Genomic DNA, 16,031 nt, shown 5'->3' on the forward strand with positions numbered 1-16,031 from the left:
ATCCTAAACAGTCGGGGCGAGTAGAATATTCTGTACTAGTCTCCCGGTCCTGTCCACACAATGGTCTGTGCCTGAGGCAGATTCTAGTGGACAGAGAGAGGCCAATGCTCCACAATCCAATTTTACTTACGTCGTTTGGTGCTGTCAACGCCTTTTACTCCTTCGGTCACCTGCTGCTTGCGGATGCTGTCCTCATCTGCCTTACGGTCACGGCCAGGGCAAGCACAGATACGGGCTTCAAAGCAGCGGCGTCCCAGCACCTGGCCACTGGACACAGGAGAACGAGACATGAACATCACAACAAGGCTCTCCAACTACATATAATACAACGGTTGTACAGAGGAGCCAAGACACTGGCAAGACCTCTGGTTACAGATGCCTGGAGTATCTGATGTTGCTCACATCCAGCACCAAGGATATTTTACTAACCTAGAGGCACAACACGAATACACGAATGCTGCTGTTTATAGAAGCAGAGGACAAGCAGGGCACACAGCCAGCAGAAGCTCCTTCAATGCTTTGTTAAGTGAGTAGGGCACTCCCTGGGGAGCTCTCCCTCTGCCTGGTATGCTTGCCAGCATCAGCATCAGCCAACAACCGCCCCCCAAACTCCACCCCCCATCCGGCCTGTGGTCAGCAGGTAACTCACTACTACACCTCCGCAGTGTTACTGTGAACGTGATCGGCAGCAACAAAACCCAGAACAGTGCTTTCAGTCCCCCTCTTGCTCACCTGCCCTTTTCAGTCTTCCACTCTCACACCGACTGGGAAGCATGGAGCTGAGGTTCCAAGCTGGAAAGATCAGCAACCAGGAGCGCGCAGCTGAGAGTTGGAAAAGCCAAGTCTTATGGGGAGGTGTTACAAGCCAAGGGAGGAGGAGTGGAGCTACTTACTCCCTGTTCTCCAGGGTGACGATGATGAGGATGGGCCGGCGATTCATTCCTCCCACACAGCTGCTGTTACACATGAAGTTGTACAGAATGGTGGTGAACTCTGTGCCGACCTGGAGCAAGAGGAAAACAGAGAGTCGTGAGTCTAACACTCCAGCAACACGATGGTGAAGCTTGGTCACACTGAACTCCGCCTAACACCGAAGCTGCTTCAATCTCTTTAGAGCCTTTCCGCTCACACCACATAGTGAGGGCAGTTGACGTGGCACTGATTACTTGTTTAATGCATTTCTAAACTTTACCAGCAAGGTAAAAACCGACTGTAGCAGATTAATTGTCTGACTTGTACTCTGGCAATTTTTCTTGGAACTGAATTCAAACTGCATCAGTAAAATAAATTGGTGCTAAAGGTTAATAATCACCGATACTATGTACAGCTTAGTTCGGGTGCCAGCGTACAAGCAGTGGGGCTGCTTCACCCTTGTGGCGATGGCCCAGGCTGGGATGGAGGGTGCCTTACCTGTGGAGGCTCATAGGGTACCATGACGCTCTGCCGCCCCGTGATGGGATCCTCCACGTACTGAGCATGGCTGCTCCCCTCCACTCGGATCAGGTGGCTAGGTGGGGCCACTTGACCTGCAAGAACAACACTCCAGTTGAAAGGGAACAAAGGGGAATAATTCAGTCATTTAAAACACCCCTATACCCTTTCACTCTGCCATATAGATATATGCACCTGGTTAACATCATGCACATCATTCAGCAGCCTACAGCCCTCCATTAGCTCTTATGTGGCACAACGCCCCCCCCTTAATATTTTCCCCTTAATAAATGGTGCTTTTGAAAATACCATCTCCAACTGCCCTGATATAATAAGAGCCTAAGGTAAGAGGCAGAATAGCCCCAGGAGTGGCTCCAATGCATGCAGCCAGCATGCTCCATGCATTCAACGGATCAGAAGGCTGCTCCTCAGTGTAGTTGTACAAACTGGTTAAACGTTGGCTGCAGCTACAGTCAAACCTGAATTTGCTATTGGAAACTCATCGTAAGCACTTGAGTTAGTCTGGACATAATGTTGAAGCATCACCTATTTTCAGCTCAGTGTCCAATGATTACACCAGCAACACTGTGGGCTCGTACATGCAGCCTGTAATGTCACAATCTCAATGTCCCCAAAATGGATTATGTGACTCCATGTGGAGAGCAGACCTGATAGTAAGGAGTCAATGGCATCAAAATTTACCATGAATTGGAAACCTTTCAGTATTTTCCGCCCCACATCAAGTTCTGAAGCAGCAGTCACTCTGTGACCTATTTGCTATGGTGCGACTGAACCTATTGAGAAGGGAACTTACTGGATGAACAGCGGTCCCTATGCGAGTATTGCCAATGTTTGGCCTTTGAGGTGGTGTGTTTCGACAGTAGTACTCCATCGTCTGTCTGCACATGATGTGCAAGTAATGGATGTGATTGGAACTTCCAGACATTCTAGTGCGTGCCATTCTGAATGACCTAACATTTCCAAACACCTCTCAGAAGCTGATTTAAAGAATCGTTCAGGGCATTACCATCATTGAACTCCCGGCTGAGCTCATGGTTCGGGCAACGTTTCACCACCTCCGTGACATGTTCCGCCTTCTTGTACACAGGCATGGCTCTGATCACAGCTCCTTGTGGTGGCTGCGTCATCACTTTGATCTGGATGGGGCAAGTCTTGGCAATCTGACAGTACAGCTTCTTCAGTTCTGGAGAATACTGCAGGAAAGGAGAACGACAGGGTGGGTCATTGAGAAGCACCGACATGAGCTCATTCGCCAAATCTCTGACGTTGTTGCTCAATGAGCACAAACGATAATCACACCAGCTTGCATTAGTACACAATATTTCAAAAAGTGCACGAGTTTATAAATTCCATTGCACTGTTCAATGTTCTTATTGGCAGAGGAGATTAGTTTAACCTGGCATCATGTCCGGTATGGACATTATGGGCCGAAGGGCCTGTTTCTATGTTTACTGTTCTACATTCTTCATTATATTTGAGCTGGAACTTAACAAGCACATACAGTGTCAATAATCAATTTCACCAGGAGCTCAGATAACTGTATCAATGTGTTCAGGTTCCATGCGCTGCGAGCTGCAGATGAGCTTGGCTGAATGTCTGTAGGAGTAGAGGATTGGTGTGAAGACACAGGATGAAGTGGAGTTACAACTTTTTTCATGTGAAGTACTACCGTTCCATTACGAGCGGCAGAAGCTCCCGGCGAGCTGTGTGTGGCGGCAGAAGCTTGGGGAGGGGAGAGGTTGCCTGTCAGTGAGGCTGCATCCTCGTCACTGATATACCCACTGTCAGCATCGCGTGGTTGACCTGGCCTTTCTCCTGTGTATGCGATCAATTGCAGAAAACAGAAATCCATCAAAGCAGCAGGTGTTTTCTCAGGGTTCTGTCTGTGAGTGCAAGGGGGTAGAGGTGTAGACTGTTTCAGTCATGGTAACTGTGGTTACTCCACCCTGGCTTGGAATGATACAGGGAGTGTGAATATGGCAAAACAACTTATTCTGGATCTAAAGATAGATGCAAAGTGCAGGAGTAACTCAGTGTAGGTCAGGCTCATCTCTGGATATCATTGGGTGTCTATCTTTGGTATTAAACAGCATTTGCAGTTTCTTTTTATTACATTTATTACAGGATCAAGTGTGGTTCACAAATGAAAGGCTGGCAGGAGGTGTGAAAATACTCTGAAAACTGTTTGGCAATCACCTTAACTACTTCTTGTATTTGAGCCCAAACCTTGAATTAATTCTGATGCAGGGTTCTGACCCGAAATGTTTTGCCTCCACAGATGCTGGAACCAGTGGAGTTCAAGAGCTGACAACTTGCCAGTTCCGCAGAGCGGTGACACGCTGGTCAAGTGCACGCGATACCCAAACTACCTGTGCATGTTGTGGACAACTAGTTAACATGGGTTTTGTCCAATGACACACACAGGCAAGAAATGGTGCTTCAATTATAACACCAAAGCACCACCCTGCATTTTTGCATTTATTGTGAACTGACTCAACAACATTCACCAATAAATGCATGGCCACACTTGGGTCTGTTGGTAAGGATGAGATTAATTGTGCCGATTTAAGTTTCTTGCTCTACTGGCTGTGCCTGTAATTCTATACCTCAGTTTGACCTCATTATGGTTTGCTTGTTCCAAGATCTTTTACTAAACAAGGATCTAACACTGCTCTCTGAATGGTGTCACTTGTTTACTTGTACTTCTGACTTAGCAGACAGATTTTCACTCAACGCTGAGGAACCCAGTCACCGGCTCGTGACTGAGTGAAAGGCTGTCAAAGAACTTAGACTGATTTAAAGTCACCAAACTTAACATTACATAATTCAAATTAAATTAATTTTGCAGACAGATTTGTTTAAAATAGAGCTGAATGTTTTGCTTTTTAATTAGTGTTTGGTAGAATCAGTTAATTTTCTTTGTTGAAAACCTTCAGTCCAGAAATGCAACAAATTGCAGTGACTGGAAGCATAAGGTGTTAAATCCGTTGAGAACTATTCAAAACAATGTTGATGCAAAAAGAGAACTGTATATTTGCAGACTTTCCATGTTGTCCGTTTATAGTATTCGTCCCACTCATCATATTAAGCTAAACGGGCAGTAACATTGCTCAGGGCATTAATGGAAGGAAGTGGCTACTTTCTCAAATTACTCATGTGTCACAGGTCACGCTCAAACACGGGATTTTCCCCTGTTGGATATCATTATTGCCTGGCACGTGAATTGTCTATGCATGGGTGCTCTGTGATCTGATGATGACCACAGACAGGACAAGTCTGCAGGATCTATGGACTATGGAGTGTTTCCAGCTTTCCCGTAATTGTATCTTCCGCCATCTTCAATTTCTTGCACTCAGTCATGCAGTTCATGAGTTTTCCATCCCATTTCCTCCTGTGTTTTTACCCTTCTGGTTTGCTCTCAGGCCACTGCCCCAGATAAATGGAACTGGTCAGCTACCACTTTCACATAAATCCATTCTCACTCTTCTAAAAGGTAGTAGATACATGCCTAGAGGGTCCAACCTTTCCTCATCAGACAACCTTCCCATTCCAGGTATCAGAATGACCTCCAACACATTAATATTTTTCCTCAGTAAGACCACTGATGTAGTCTCCCCATGCCTCAGGTAACTGTAGTGTCACCACAATACTTTGTGCACAATTCCCCAGCGATAAATGAAAACCTTTCCTTATTATTTGCTGCACCTGTGCACCAGCGATATGAAAATCATGGACAAGAGCACCCAGATCTCTCCACCTCAATCTCTGCAATCTTTATCACATTTCCAGATAACCATAGCACACAGACAGCAGCCATGTTGCGCCATCGAATCTCACCAGCTCCCAGAAAATCCTATTCCCTGACTAAGTTTCCATGACTAACTCCCTACATTGCCTACCACTCCATGTGTGCACCAGGCCTTTGTGGGGCTGTAGCACTACTTTGTCCCTTGTTAGTCCCATTATCAGGATTCAAATGGCAGTACTTTGGGGTTTTTTCTGATTATTTACTGCACCTCTGTGTTACTCAATATGTGTTTCCAACCCTCTGCTCATTCATTTACCCGCTCAGTTTCTGACGCCCTGCTTTCCTCAGACCCTGGCCACAAGCACCTCATGCCCTTTGACACTGGGTTACAGAAAATGCTTTCGGCTGCAAGTTCTGCCTGTGCGCATGTGTGTGTGTGCCAACTCCTGTCAGCTAACACCTGCCTTCTTGCGCAATGCGCCGCCAGTCAAGGTGTGCCGCTCCAAAAAAATGCCGAACAATTGTGCTGATGTTGGATCAGATGCCCTCAGAGCATTTAGCTCTTTTCTACTGAGCTCACAGCTGCTGCCAGCTGTCAGTCTCTCGATAAATTACTTCAAAGCTGCAGCGTTCCTTGATACTCCCAGGTGCTGACATCAGACAGGTGGGTCTTGGACACGGCTAACTTGTCAGTATCCACGCGACAGGATATGTCCATTAAACCAACCACAAAAGAATTAATGCACATGCCAAACCCTCAGGGCAAGAATTGCTAAACACTGGTAATACTGCACTCCCAAACAGCTGCACACAGCAAACACTCCCATTTACATAGTCTCCAACAAGGAAAAGTTAGTGAGACTGCTAATCAGATTAGAAAGTCGTACTTTAAACTAATTTAGTGGCGCAGTGTGTGTGTGTGAGTGTGCTGAAGGACAATTTGACCCTAGATTCAAATTCCTGAAACATTTCTAAGCACTTTGCCAAATGGTTAAAAAAAATCCTTTTAGCTGTAGCCATACTTCACTCACTCACAAACATAAAACAAGAACAAAACATACATAATTGAGAACCTTTTGGATCAAATATGAATTACCCACTCATTCGCAGATCCTTGAGGAAGGCAATACTGGGTTAAGCAACAGAAAAATGCAACCTTGTTTTGCCACTCTGAATCAGACAGGGGAAAACAACAAGGGAATAAGGAAATGGCAGATAAATTAAACAAATACTTTGCCTGTCATAACAGAGCTGGCACAGAAAATTTCCTGGAAATACTGAAGTATAACAGGTCCGAAATGAACGAGTTCAAAGACATTTGCATTGCTTAAAAAATATGATGGAGGAGAAACTAATGAGTCCGAAGGTTGACTGATCTCCAGGACTGAACGACCAGCATCTGTGGGGTCTGAAGGCAATCATGAAAACAGTGGAGGCATGGTTGCCACCTGTGAGACTGTCACAGATCCTAGAATAGCTCCCACAGACTGGAAGGTAGCAGGTGATATTCAAAAATAGATAAAAACGGCAGTAAGCTCAACATCAGTAATAAGGAAAATGGCAGAATTTATTACCAAGGAAGTGGCGACAGGAAAATCGTAAACAAGATTGGATTTATGAAAGGGAAATCTGTTGATATCTTTGAGTTGAAAGTAGATAAAAGCAACTGTGTTGCTGTGGTGTATTTGAACTTTCCCAAAACTACTGGGGCTGCTGAAGGGGTCGATGCTGAGGGCCCCAGTTATTCACAATCAGGTAATAAAGTGCAAGACATCCACATCCACTTGTGATGCAAAACTGTTTGTGAGGAGACTGTAGAGAAGCTTCAGAGGATGTAGACGGGCCATGTAGTGGGCAAGGTCAGGGCAAGACAGAAAGAGTGATAACTATTTCGATATTATAGGACTCAAGAAACATGAATTAATATAGGAAGTAGAAACAAGGAACTGCAGATGCTGGTTTACAAAGAAGGACACAAAGTGCTGGAGTAACACAGCTGGTTGGGTGACATTTTTGGAAAACATGGATAGGTGTTGTTTCGGGTCGGCACTCCTCTTCAGTCCGAAGAAGGATCCCGACCTGAAACATCACCTATCCATGTTCTCGAGAGATACTGCCCGACCCCCTGAATTACTCCAGCACTTTATGTCCTTCTAATTAATACAGGAAGGTGGTGCCGAGGCAAAAGACCATCCACGGTCACAGTGAATGGCAGAGCAGGCACAATGGAGTACTCCTGCTTCCATTTCTTCTCTCCTTACGTTCTCTGGTGAAAGTGGGCTACAGGGCTCACGATGGGATCCCTCCCAAGTTATGGCAGGACATCTGCACCGAAACAGCCCAGAAAGAGTCTATTTGTAGAGACTTTGTCTTGTTCACAGACCTTGTTAAGAAAACAAACAAACAACACAGGTACATTCCATTGACTGCTTTCAGCAGAGCAGAACAGCAGGGGCTTTCAGCCCAGCGTAACACAAGTTCACACCTACAGGTGTGTGACTTGTTTTCAGAGTATTGATCGGAAGGGGGGAGCTGTTATGAAATCTATCTCTGGAAAGCAAGAGGAATGTTGTGGAGAGAGAGGAAAGGGAACTAAGACATGTAAGAGGATTAAGTTTTGTACACTTCACTAAGTCCCTCAAACAATGTTTGGTTTTGTAATTCAGGTTGTACCCTGATAGTGTTTTATTCATTGTACTGATAATGGGGACAGTGTCAGCAACTTGATAAATCTGTGGAAAAGATTGAGAGCATACATGGTGCCATGCCAGGCAGCCATGGCATTGTGCACTAGGCTCAGGGAGTGCCCTGGGCTGTGGGATCCCCCCATACCCTGGTGTGCTGGTCTTGGCCATCCCTGTTCATTGCAAGTGGCTCAGCAGAGAAGCCAGCTCCAGCACATCAGCAGCTGGGGAGAAGTAACAGAAGCCAGGGAAGTGGGGAAATTCAGAGGTTATGTTAAAAGGACTTGCAAACCTGCTTAGATATTATGGCCAGGTCTTGTTTATTTCAATATTTTTCAGGATTCGAGCATTGTTGGCAAGGCCAACGTTTATTGCCCATCCAGAATTGTCCTCAGGAAGGAGGCGTTGAGCCAATTTGAAACCTGCTGCAATCCTGCTGGCGAAGGTGCTCCCCAGGTTCTGCAAGCAAAACAAGTGCCAGGATTTAGACCCAGAGTCGTTGAGAAAACAGCCATCTATTTCCAGTGTGGTACACACAGGGTTAACAGTTGGCTGCTGAGTACACACCCCTTGCTTCAGGCAAAGCCTCACCCTGAGGTCTGGCCACGTTCCAGCCACGCTCCCAACCTAATGAGGAATGCAGAAGCCACCCAAACTTCAACTGCAGCCAAACACAGCCGTTTATTCACAGTGAGATAGTCACAGACAAGAGAGTGAGGAGGTGGGGAAAAGGTATGTGGAGCAAATGGGGCAGAATGGTTGAGGACGTCTGGGTTCAGGACGTTGGGGCAGAGCAGGGTTGGCACGAGGGGTGGGCTGGGGGAAAAGTGCTGGGATGTGGAGGTGGGCTCTAGGATAGGTTACAGATGTATGCTGGAATGGATGATGGAGTGACAGATAGGCTATGGAGGGGGGAGGGGGCAGAGAAAAGCTAGAGGGCTATTCACATAAGCCTCCAAGGAGGTTTCTATTATTTCTTAACTTACTACATTTCTCAACTGTCTTTTCACACCATTTAAACAGTTTCGTACAGTCTGGCAAAACTGGCATTTATTGCCCCTCCCTGGGTGTCGAGGGAAGGATAAACCCTGGGGTAACCGAGGGATATTTAAGAGGGGAGCTGTCACAATATGCTCGGTGTTGAATTAATAACACATGGTCCTGATCTGCAAAGCTACTTGGTTTATTTTGCTTGTGGCCATCAGTGAACCCAATGGAGTATTACTAAAGTTCAATTATGGCCATTAGTTACAGAATCACAGAACATTTACACTACAGAAGGCTATTCAGCCCATAGTACCCGAGCACCACAAGTCAACTGCTGAATCACATACTCCAGCACTTGGTCTGCAGGTCGTGGTCATTTAACCACACTTTCAGGTAGTCTTTAAACACAACTGAGATGTTTAAACAAGTTCAAATTCTTGAAGTTAAATTAAGGAATTTTTGTCTCCCATTCCCTGGAAAGACAATCCAGCCCCAAACTTCACCCCTTCTGCTGGAAATCCAGACTTTTTCTGATGAAATTTACTTTTCATTCTTTGATGTTAAAACTCTAGAGATTCCCATGGCAGATAATGCTCATTGCTTGAACTCGTGAAGACACTCATGTTTCTGGGAAGCTCCCCAGCATCCCTTCAAATGAACAGTTCCAGTTCCGTAGAGGCATAAACAGGAGGGCTGGAATGTTGCGGACAATTAGCACTGATACCAGGTTGAAGTGTTGGATCTACCCAAGGCAAATGAAAGAATGAAACACAGATGAAACACACATTGCACACTCATGAACACAGCTCACACACAACACCAAGGCTGGGCCACATCCTAAAGAATCTTAAAGTTTGCCATTGCCGTGACCCATGGTTTGAACATAGAACAGTACAGCACGTAAACAGACCCTTCAGCCCTTGATATCTACACTGACCATAACATCAATTTAACTGCACATCTGCCTGCACGTGGTCTATTTCTCTCCATTTCTATCTGTTCATGTGTCTGACTAAATGCCTCTTAATCCATGTTATAGTATCTGCTCCACCACTTCATCTGGCAGCGCATTCCAGGTACCTGGCGATGCCTCGTAAATCTCTTTAAAACATTCCCATTCTCACCTTAAATCTATGTGTTTTAATATTTAATATTTCCACCTTGGAAAAAAGACTATCTACTCATCTATATCTCATAATTTCATAAACTTTGTGGAAGGTTTGTGAGAAGGTGTTTCAACTTACATAAAAAATAAATCTGGAAGGAGATACAACATACTTGTTGAGTTGTCCAGTTATTTTAGAAATAGGCTGATATTAGTTAAAACTGGAAATTTACTATAAATTTTATTCCATAAGAAAAAATTAACAAGTTTTAAAAAAGAGTATAACATTAACAAAAACTTTTTTTTCTTTAATCTGCTCCACACTATTAGCAGGAGTTAGTGTGCAAACATATTCTGCAATATAAAGGCTTTGTACAGGTTTGATATGACCACTCTTGTCACAGAATGGGTCTCAAAGTTTGCACACAAAGGATCAGTGAGCTAACAACTCTTCACTTGAATGTCTGAAAGTGCTGGTTTCAAGTTAATCTCTGATTAAATGCTCTTTGTGAAGCCTGCCAATGCTATTCTTTGCATGCAAGAGCAGACACAAGTTAGCTTGGTAGCTGTGCACATAATAAAATGTATTGCTAAGGTGAACATGTTAATGACCAACTTTTGAAAATTTGGAAATAACACTAAGGCAATTTAATTCACGAAAGCAGAGGTTCGTTATCGTGGAAAGCTTTACAAAAAGATTCTTTTTGAAGGTTTTCAGAAGTAAATAGAATAAAGTGTGGCTATGGATGGGGCAGAATACAAATGTTGTGGTAGATATCTGGGGCAGCATAACTGCAACAGAGCAGAGCATAACAGTCAGCTGGACAAGCCATTCATCTCTCACTCCTGTTCCAGTCAGTAACACCATGGTGATCTCTCACCTCACTGCCATTTTCTGCACCAACACAAATCCCTTCAAATCCTTGTTTATGAGGTGTCTATGCCGGCCCAGATAGCAGTCCCATTTATGTTCCCTGTAATCCATTCTCCCAACATTCCCGTCAATTCCCTCCAGATTCTTCCACTCACCAGCACAGCTGGAGCAATTTACAGCTGCCAATCAAGCCTACCAACCCACAGGTCTTTGGGATATGGGAGAAATTGGAGAACCCTGGGAAAATAAACACGGTCAATGGGAGAACGTGCAAACTCCACACAGATGGTAGTGGAGGTCAGGATCGAAACCGGGTCGTCTGTGCTGTGAATCAGCAGCTCTCCTAACACTCGGCAGTCACTGCACCCCACCACAGAAAGTTTCATAATCTCACCAAGCTCCTGCTTGAAACCATTTTTCTCATCTCTATCCCGAATGGTCAGTCCCTTATTCTGAAACCATGACCCTGTTCTAATCATACCAGCCAGGGGAATCATCATCTCCCTGGATCCAATGCCCACCCCTATCTCACTGCTCCCCCAGATTGGGACCCCAAATGCTACTGGGTGCCACAGCTCTCCCCCCGCCTCTGACCACGACATGTCACACCACCTCCCTACCCACCTCATCTCCAATTCCAACTCCCACATCAGCCCTGAGTCTGCTCTTTCGCCACTGAACTCATCATCTTCGCATATCAACTCTATTTTGTCTCCCCGTCCAGTCCCTTCATACCAACATCTAGGGCATCTTGCATGCACTCCACCATTTCAACAACTTCCAATTCCTCGCCCCCCTCCATATATCTTCACCATAGATGCCCAGTCCCAATGCACTTCCATTCCCAATCAGGAAGACCTTGGGGCTCTTTTTGTTTCTTTCTAGATCATAGATCATCACAATTGTTCGAGATGAGTCTTCCACTCCAGGACCTTGGAACTGTCTTCCTCCTTCAGGAAATGGGCTTCCCCCGCACTGTGACTGATGGTCCCGCTTCCCGCAACTCAATTTCCCGCACATCTGTTCTCAACCTGCCTCCCCACAAACACAACAGGGATAAAGTCCCCCTGGTCCTCCGCTTTCACCCCACCAGCCTCTGCATCCAGCACATTATTCTTCAACATTTACGCCAGCTACAACACAATCCCACTGCCAGTCACATCTTGCCATCCCCAAGTCTTTCTGCTTTCCGCAGGGACCACTCCCTCCACGATTCCCTCCTTCGCTCATCCCCACCTCTCTTATTTGTTTCACCATCCTATCTCATTAGAATGCATCATCTGGTTACCTCTATCAATCGCATCCCATCTTCTGTTGTTAGTTCCACTCCTCTTTCCCCAACTGACTATCAGCACATGCCTTTATTTATACCATTAAACTCCTTTTATATATTTCAATAAGATCACCCCTCATTCTTCCAACAAGAGCTAACGGCCTAGCCTGCTTCATCTCTGCTCAAAAGAGCAAACCCGCCATCCCAAGAAGTGATCAGGTATAGCTTCACTGCACTCACTCCATTGTAGATATGCCCAACAATAGGTAGTGAGAGAGACCGATACACAATATTGCAGTTGCAATTTCACTAGGGTTGTATTTAATTAAACCAATACTTCCTCATTCCTGTCCACAAATCCTCACACTATACGGCAATGTACAGTTTTCTTTCCTAACTGGAGACATCAACTCCATCACTTTGTGTCTTTTATTTTAAACTAGTATCTGCAGTTCCTTGTTTATCTTATTAACTTTTAATGGTTTGTGTGCAAAGATGCTCAATTCCCTCTGACCACGAATATCATTCAAATCTCTCCAACATATTTCACCTTGTTATTTTTACTACTCATGGATTGATAGCAATGGAAAGACAAAAATTATATTTAATTTCTCCAATGTCTTTTGTTAGCTTGGACCCATTAACAGCTACAAATAAATAACGAGAGCCAATGTACACCCACATTACGGAGGTGTTGCATTACTAGAAATATACCTGTATCACGTTTCAGTAAGGTGAACCCTTTTTCCTCATTGAATCATATTATAATTAACGAGGTGCTCGTATGGGAGTTTCTCTCTCGACAGTAATGACCCATGGCTGTGCAAACTAAATGCAAGAAATTCCAATTGCCTTGCAGGCTGAAGAGAAAGTGTATGTTTAATTGCTGTTTAATTAAAAGTAGAAATGAATGCTATGTTATTTGGTAAGGTATTGTTGTACGGGTATCTATGAAAGTGATAGCTTTGTTGGATCCAAAGCTAATCTAAGTGGCCTGCTGCGAATCTGCAGCCTAAGATTGTTGTTCTTGATAAACTAGCTCAGTTCTCCATATACATTTAGAGATTATTAATTGTTCGCACAAATCCTGAAAGAGATCATTTTGAATTCTCAAATTTTTGTTCGCTATTTGTGAATGCTAGAAGGGTGACTTTCCGCGACATGAGAGTACACAGCTCTTTTGTAAACCAGCATCTACAGCTCCCTGTGTCTGCTCTTTCAGTGATGCCGTTTTATGGAATATTACTGGCTAAGGACAAGCATAACTTCTCTCTTCTTTCTGATGGTGGCTTACGATCTGAATGGGTAAACACCAAATCACAGCTTATTTGTGGCAAATGGCAAGTAACATTTGAATCACAGGAAAGTACCAGCTCACTCAATAGAAAATCTAAACACCTACTCTAACACCTACACCTACCAAATCTAAACTACCTGGCATTTAAGACATTACCATCACTGATTCTCCCAACACAATACCCTTGGGATCACCAATGACCAGGAACTCAACTGAACCAACCATATAACTGCTTTGCCTTCAAAAGCAGTTAAAGGCTGGATTATCTGCAGCAACCACTGGAATACACTGCACTGGCCTGGATGAGTATAGTTCCAACACCACCATAAATTTGACACTATCCAAGACCACATAGCCTTCTGGCCCACAGTGCCTGTGCTGAACATTATGTTATGACCAACTCTTATCTCAGAAAGCAACCGTTTAATTAAATATTGATTCAACCTAAATATTAATTTCCTCCTCCACTCCCACCACCATACACTAAGCTGTGTCCTGTGCCATCTATACAATTCATTTGGTAGACACAAAATGCTGGAGTAACTCAGCGGGACAGGCAACATCTCTGGAGAGAAGGAATGGGTGATGTTTTGGGCCGAGACCCTTCTTCGGACTGATGTCTGGGGAGTGGGTGGTACAGAGATAAAATGTAGTTGGAGACAGTAAGACTGGTGGGAGAACTGGGCAGGGGGAGGGGATGGAGAAAGAGGGAAAGCAAGGGCTACTTGAAGTTAGAGAAGTCAATGTTCATACCATTACCCTAGCGAAATATGAGGTGCTGTTCCTCCAATTTGCACTCGGCCTCATTCTGGCCCAGGACAGAAAGGTCAGATTGGGAATGGGAGGGGGAGTTAAAGTGTTGAGCAACCGGGAGACCAGGTAGGTTTAGGCGGACTAAACGATCGCCGATCCTGGTCTCGCTGATATACAGGGGTTGACACCCGGAACAGCGGATACAGTAGATGAGGTTGGAGGAGATGCAAATTAACCTCTACCTCACCTGAAAAGACTGTCAGGGTCCTTGGACGGAGTCAAGGTAAAGGGACAGGTGTTGCATCTCCTGCGGTTGCAGAGGAGGTGGTTTGGGTGGAAAGGGACGAGTTGACCAGGGAGTTGCGGAGGGAACGGTCTCTGCGGAAAGCAGAAAGGGGTGGAGATGGGAAGATGTGGCCAGTAGTGGGATCCCGTTGGCGGTGGTGAAAATGTCAGAGGATTATATGCTGTACGAGACGGCTGATGGGGTGGAAGGTGAGGACAACGGGGACTCTGTCCTTGTTACGAATGGGGGGTGGGGGAGCATGAGCAGAGCTGCGGGATATCGAGGAGACCCTAGTGAGAGCCTGCGGGATATCGATTGTATTCCTATACAATTCATTTGTTTATTTCTTATCTAGACCTATCTATATCTTATCTATAACTGGCCTCAAACCTCCAACCATAGGAGGACATAGACAGAATGCCCATGAATTGGAAATCTAACATCATCCTAGTCACTGGGGAACTCCCTCTCCCATCTGGCCTGGGGTGTAGCTTCATTAGAAGTTCTAGGAAGCAATTTATACAATGTTCTCAGGGAAGTTAAGAATGGCCATGAAATGCTGACCTTGCTGGCAAAATACAAAAACTGAATACAATAAAGGCCCTTGATCTCAACCTGACATCACCATTCTCTCTGATCAAAACCTTTTGGATCTACATATAATTTAAAATATGGCATTCGCCAAAGTCATACAGCATGGAAACTGGCCCCTCAGACCAACTTTCCATACCGCATCTACATTAGTCCCATTTGTTTGTGTTTGAGCCATATCCCCTCAACATCCCTATCCATGTACCTGTCCAAATGTCTTTTAAATGTTGTTATAACTGTGCTTTTTAATGCTATTATTTTGGCGACATTAAAAAAATTTAACATTGCTTAGAAATGACCACAAAAATGCCTTTAAGTCTGTAGAGAAACAGCTGTGTGAAACTGTTGCAGTGCAAGCTCAATCCAGGAGGTGGTGTTATGGAGAGAGCTTCTGAATTCACCCAACTCCAACTTGCTCAGTTCCCTGTGGCTACAGACCGGTTTACCAGTTGCAAGTGCTGAGAAAGTGGGTGACTCATCAGCAACCCAGATTACAGTCTCCAACTCAATGGCAGGAGCTACAAAGCAGTAATGGCACATCAGACAGTTGCTGCCATTTTCCTTCTCTGAAGAGCTTGCCCAGAGTTGGCTTTCCTAAGTGCCTGGAACTGCCTTATTAGTGTTCAGGACATGCTTGTGGGTCTTGACTGAGAGAGTTAATATGGGATTAGTTTGGTACAAGTTCTAGTTAAGCATACTCCGTTTCTCATTCAATTTCCACGTCAAGGGTCCTCACCCGAAACATAATCTGTCCATTCCTTCCACAGATGCTGCCTGACCTACTGAGTTCCTCCAGCACTTTATGTTTTCCTACCAGATGCCACTGGATACTGAGCAGCAGGCTTACTACATCTATACACAGCCTTGGTGAGACCACATCTGGAGTACTCTGCAATTCTCATGTGCTGAACTAAGGAAGAATACACAGGTTGGAACTCTCTAATCTGGCTTGATTGGGAGCTGAGTGGTGTTGGACCACAG

The 16,031-nt window shown here is 44.8% G+C and overlaps 1 protein-coding gene across 5 annotated transcripts in view; it reads right to left on the reverse strand.

Annotated features, from left to right (window-relative positions):
- The window catches only part of tp63 (tumor protein p63), a 143,584-nt gene that overhangs the window by 17,607 nt on the left and 109,946 nt on the right, over positions 1 to 16,031 (reverse strand). For all 5 annotated transcript variants that reach the window (XM_078410587.1, XM_078410585.1, XM_078410586.1 and 2 more), the window contains 4 exons: positions 2,459 to 2,645; positions 1,411 to 1,526; positions 894 to 1,003; positions 131 to 267 (listed from right to left, as the gene is read on the reverse strand). In XM_078410587.1, coding sequence (XP_078266713.1) covers positions 131 to 267; positions 894 to 1,003; positions 1,411 to 1,526; positions 2,459 to 2,645 — 550 coding nt within the window. The remainder of the gene's footprint in view (positions 1 to 130; positions 268 to 893; positions 1,004 to 1,410; positions 1,527 to 2,458; positions 2,646 to 16,031) is intronic.

This window comes from Rhinoraja longicauda, chromosome 13 (assembly GCF_053455715.1).
Source record: "Rhinoraja longicauda isolate Sanriku21f chromosome 13, sRhiLon1.1, whole genome shotgun sequence".
NCBI classification, from domain to species: domain Eukaryota; kingdom Metazoa; phylum Chordata; class Chondrichthyes; order Rajiformes; family Arhynchobatidae; genus Rhinoraja; species Rhinoraja longicauda.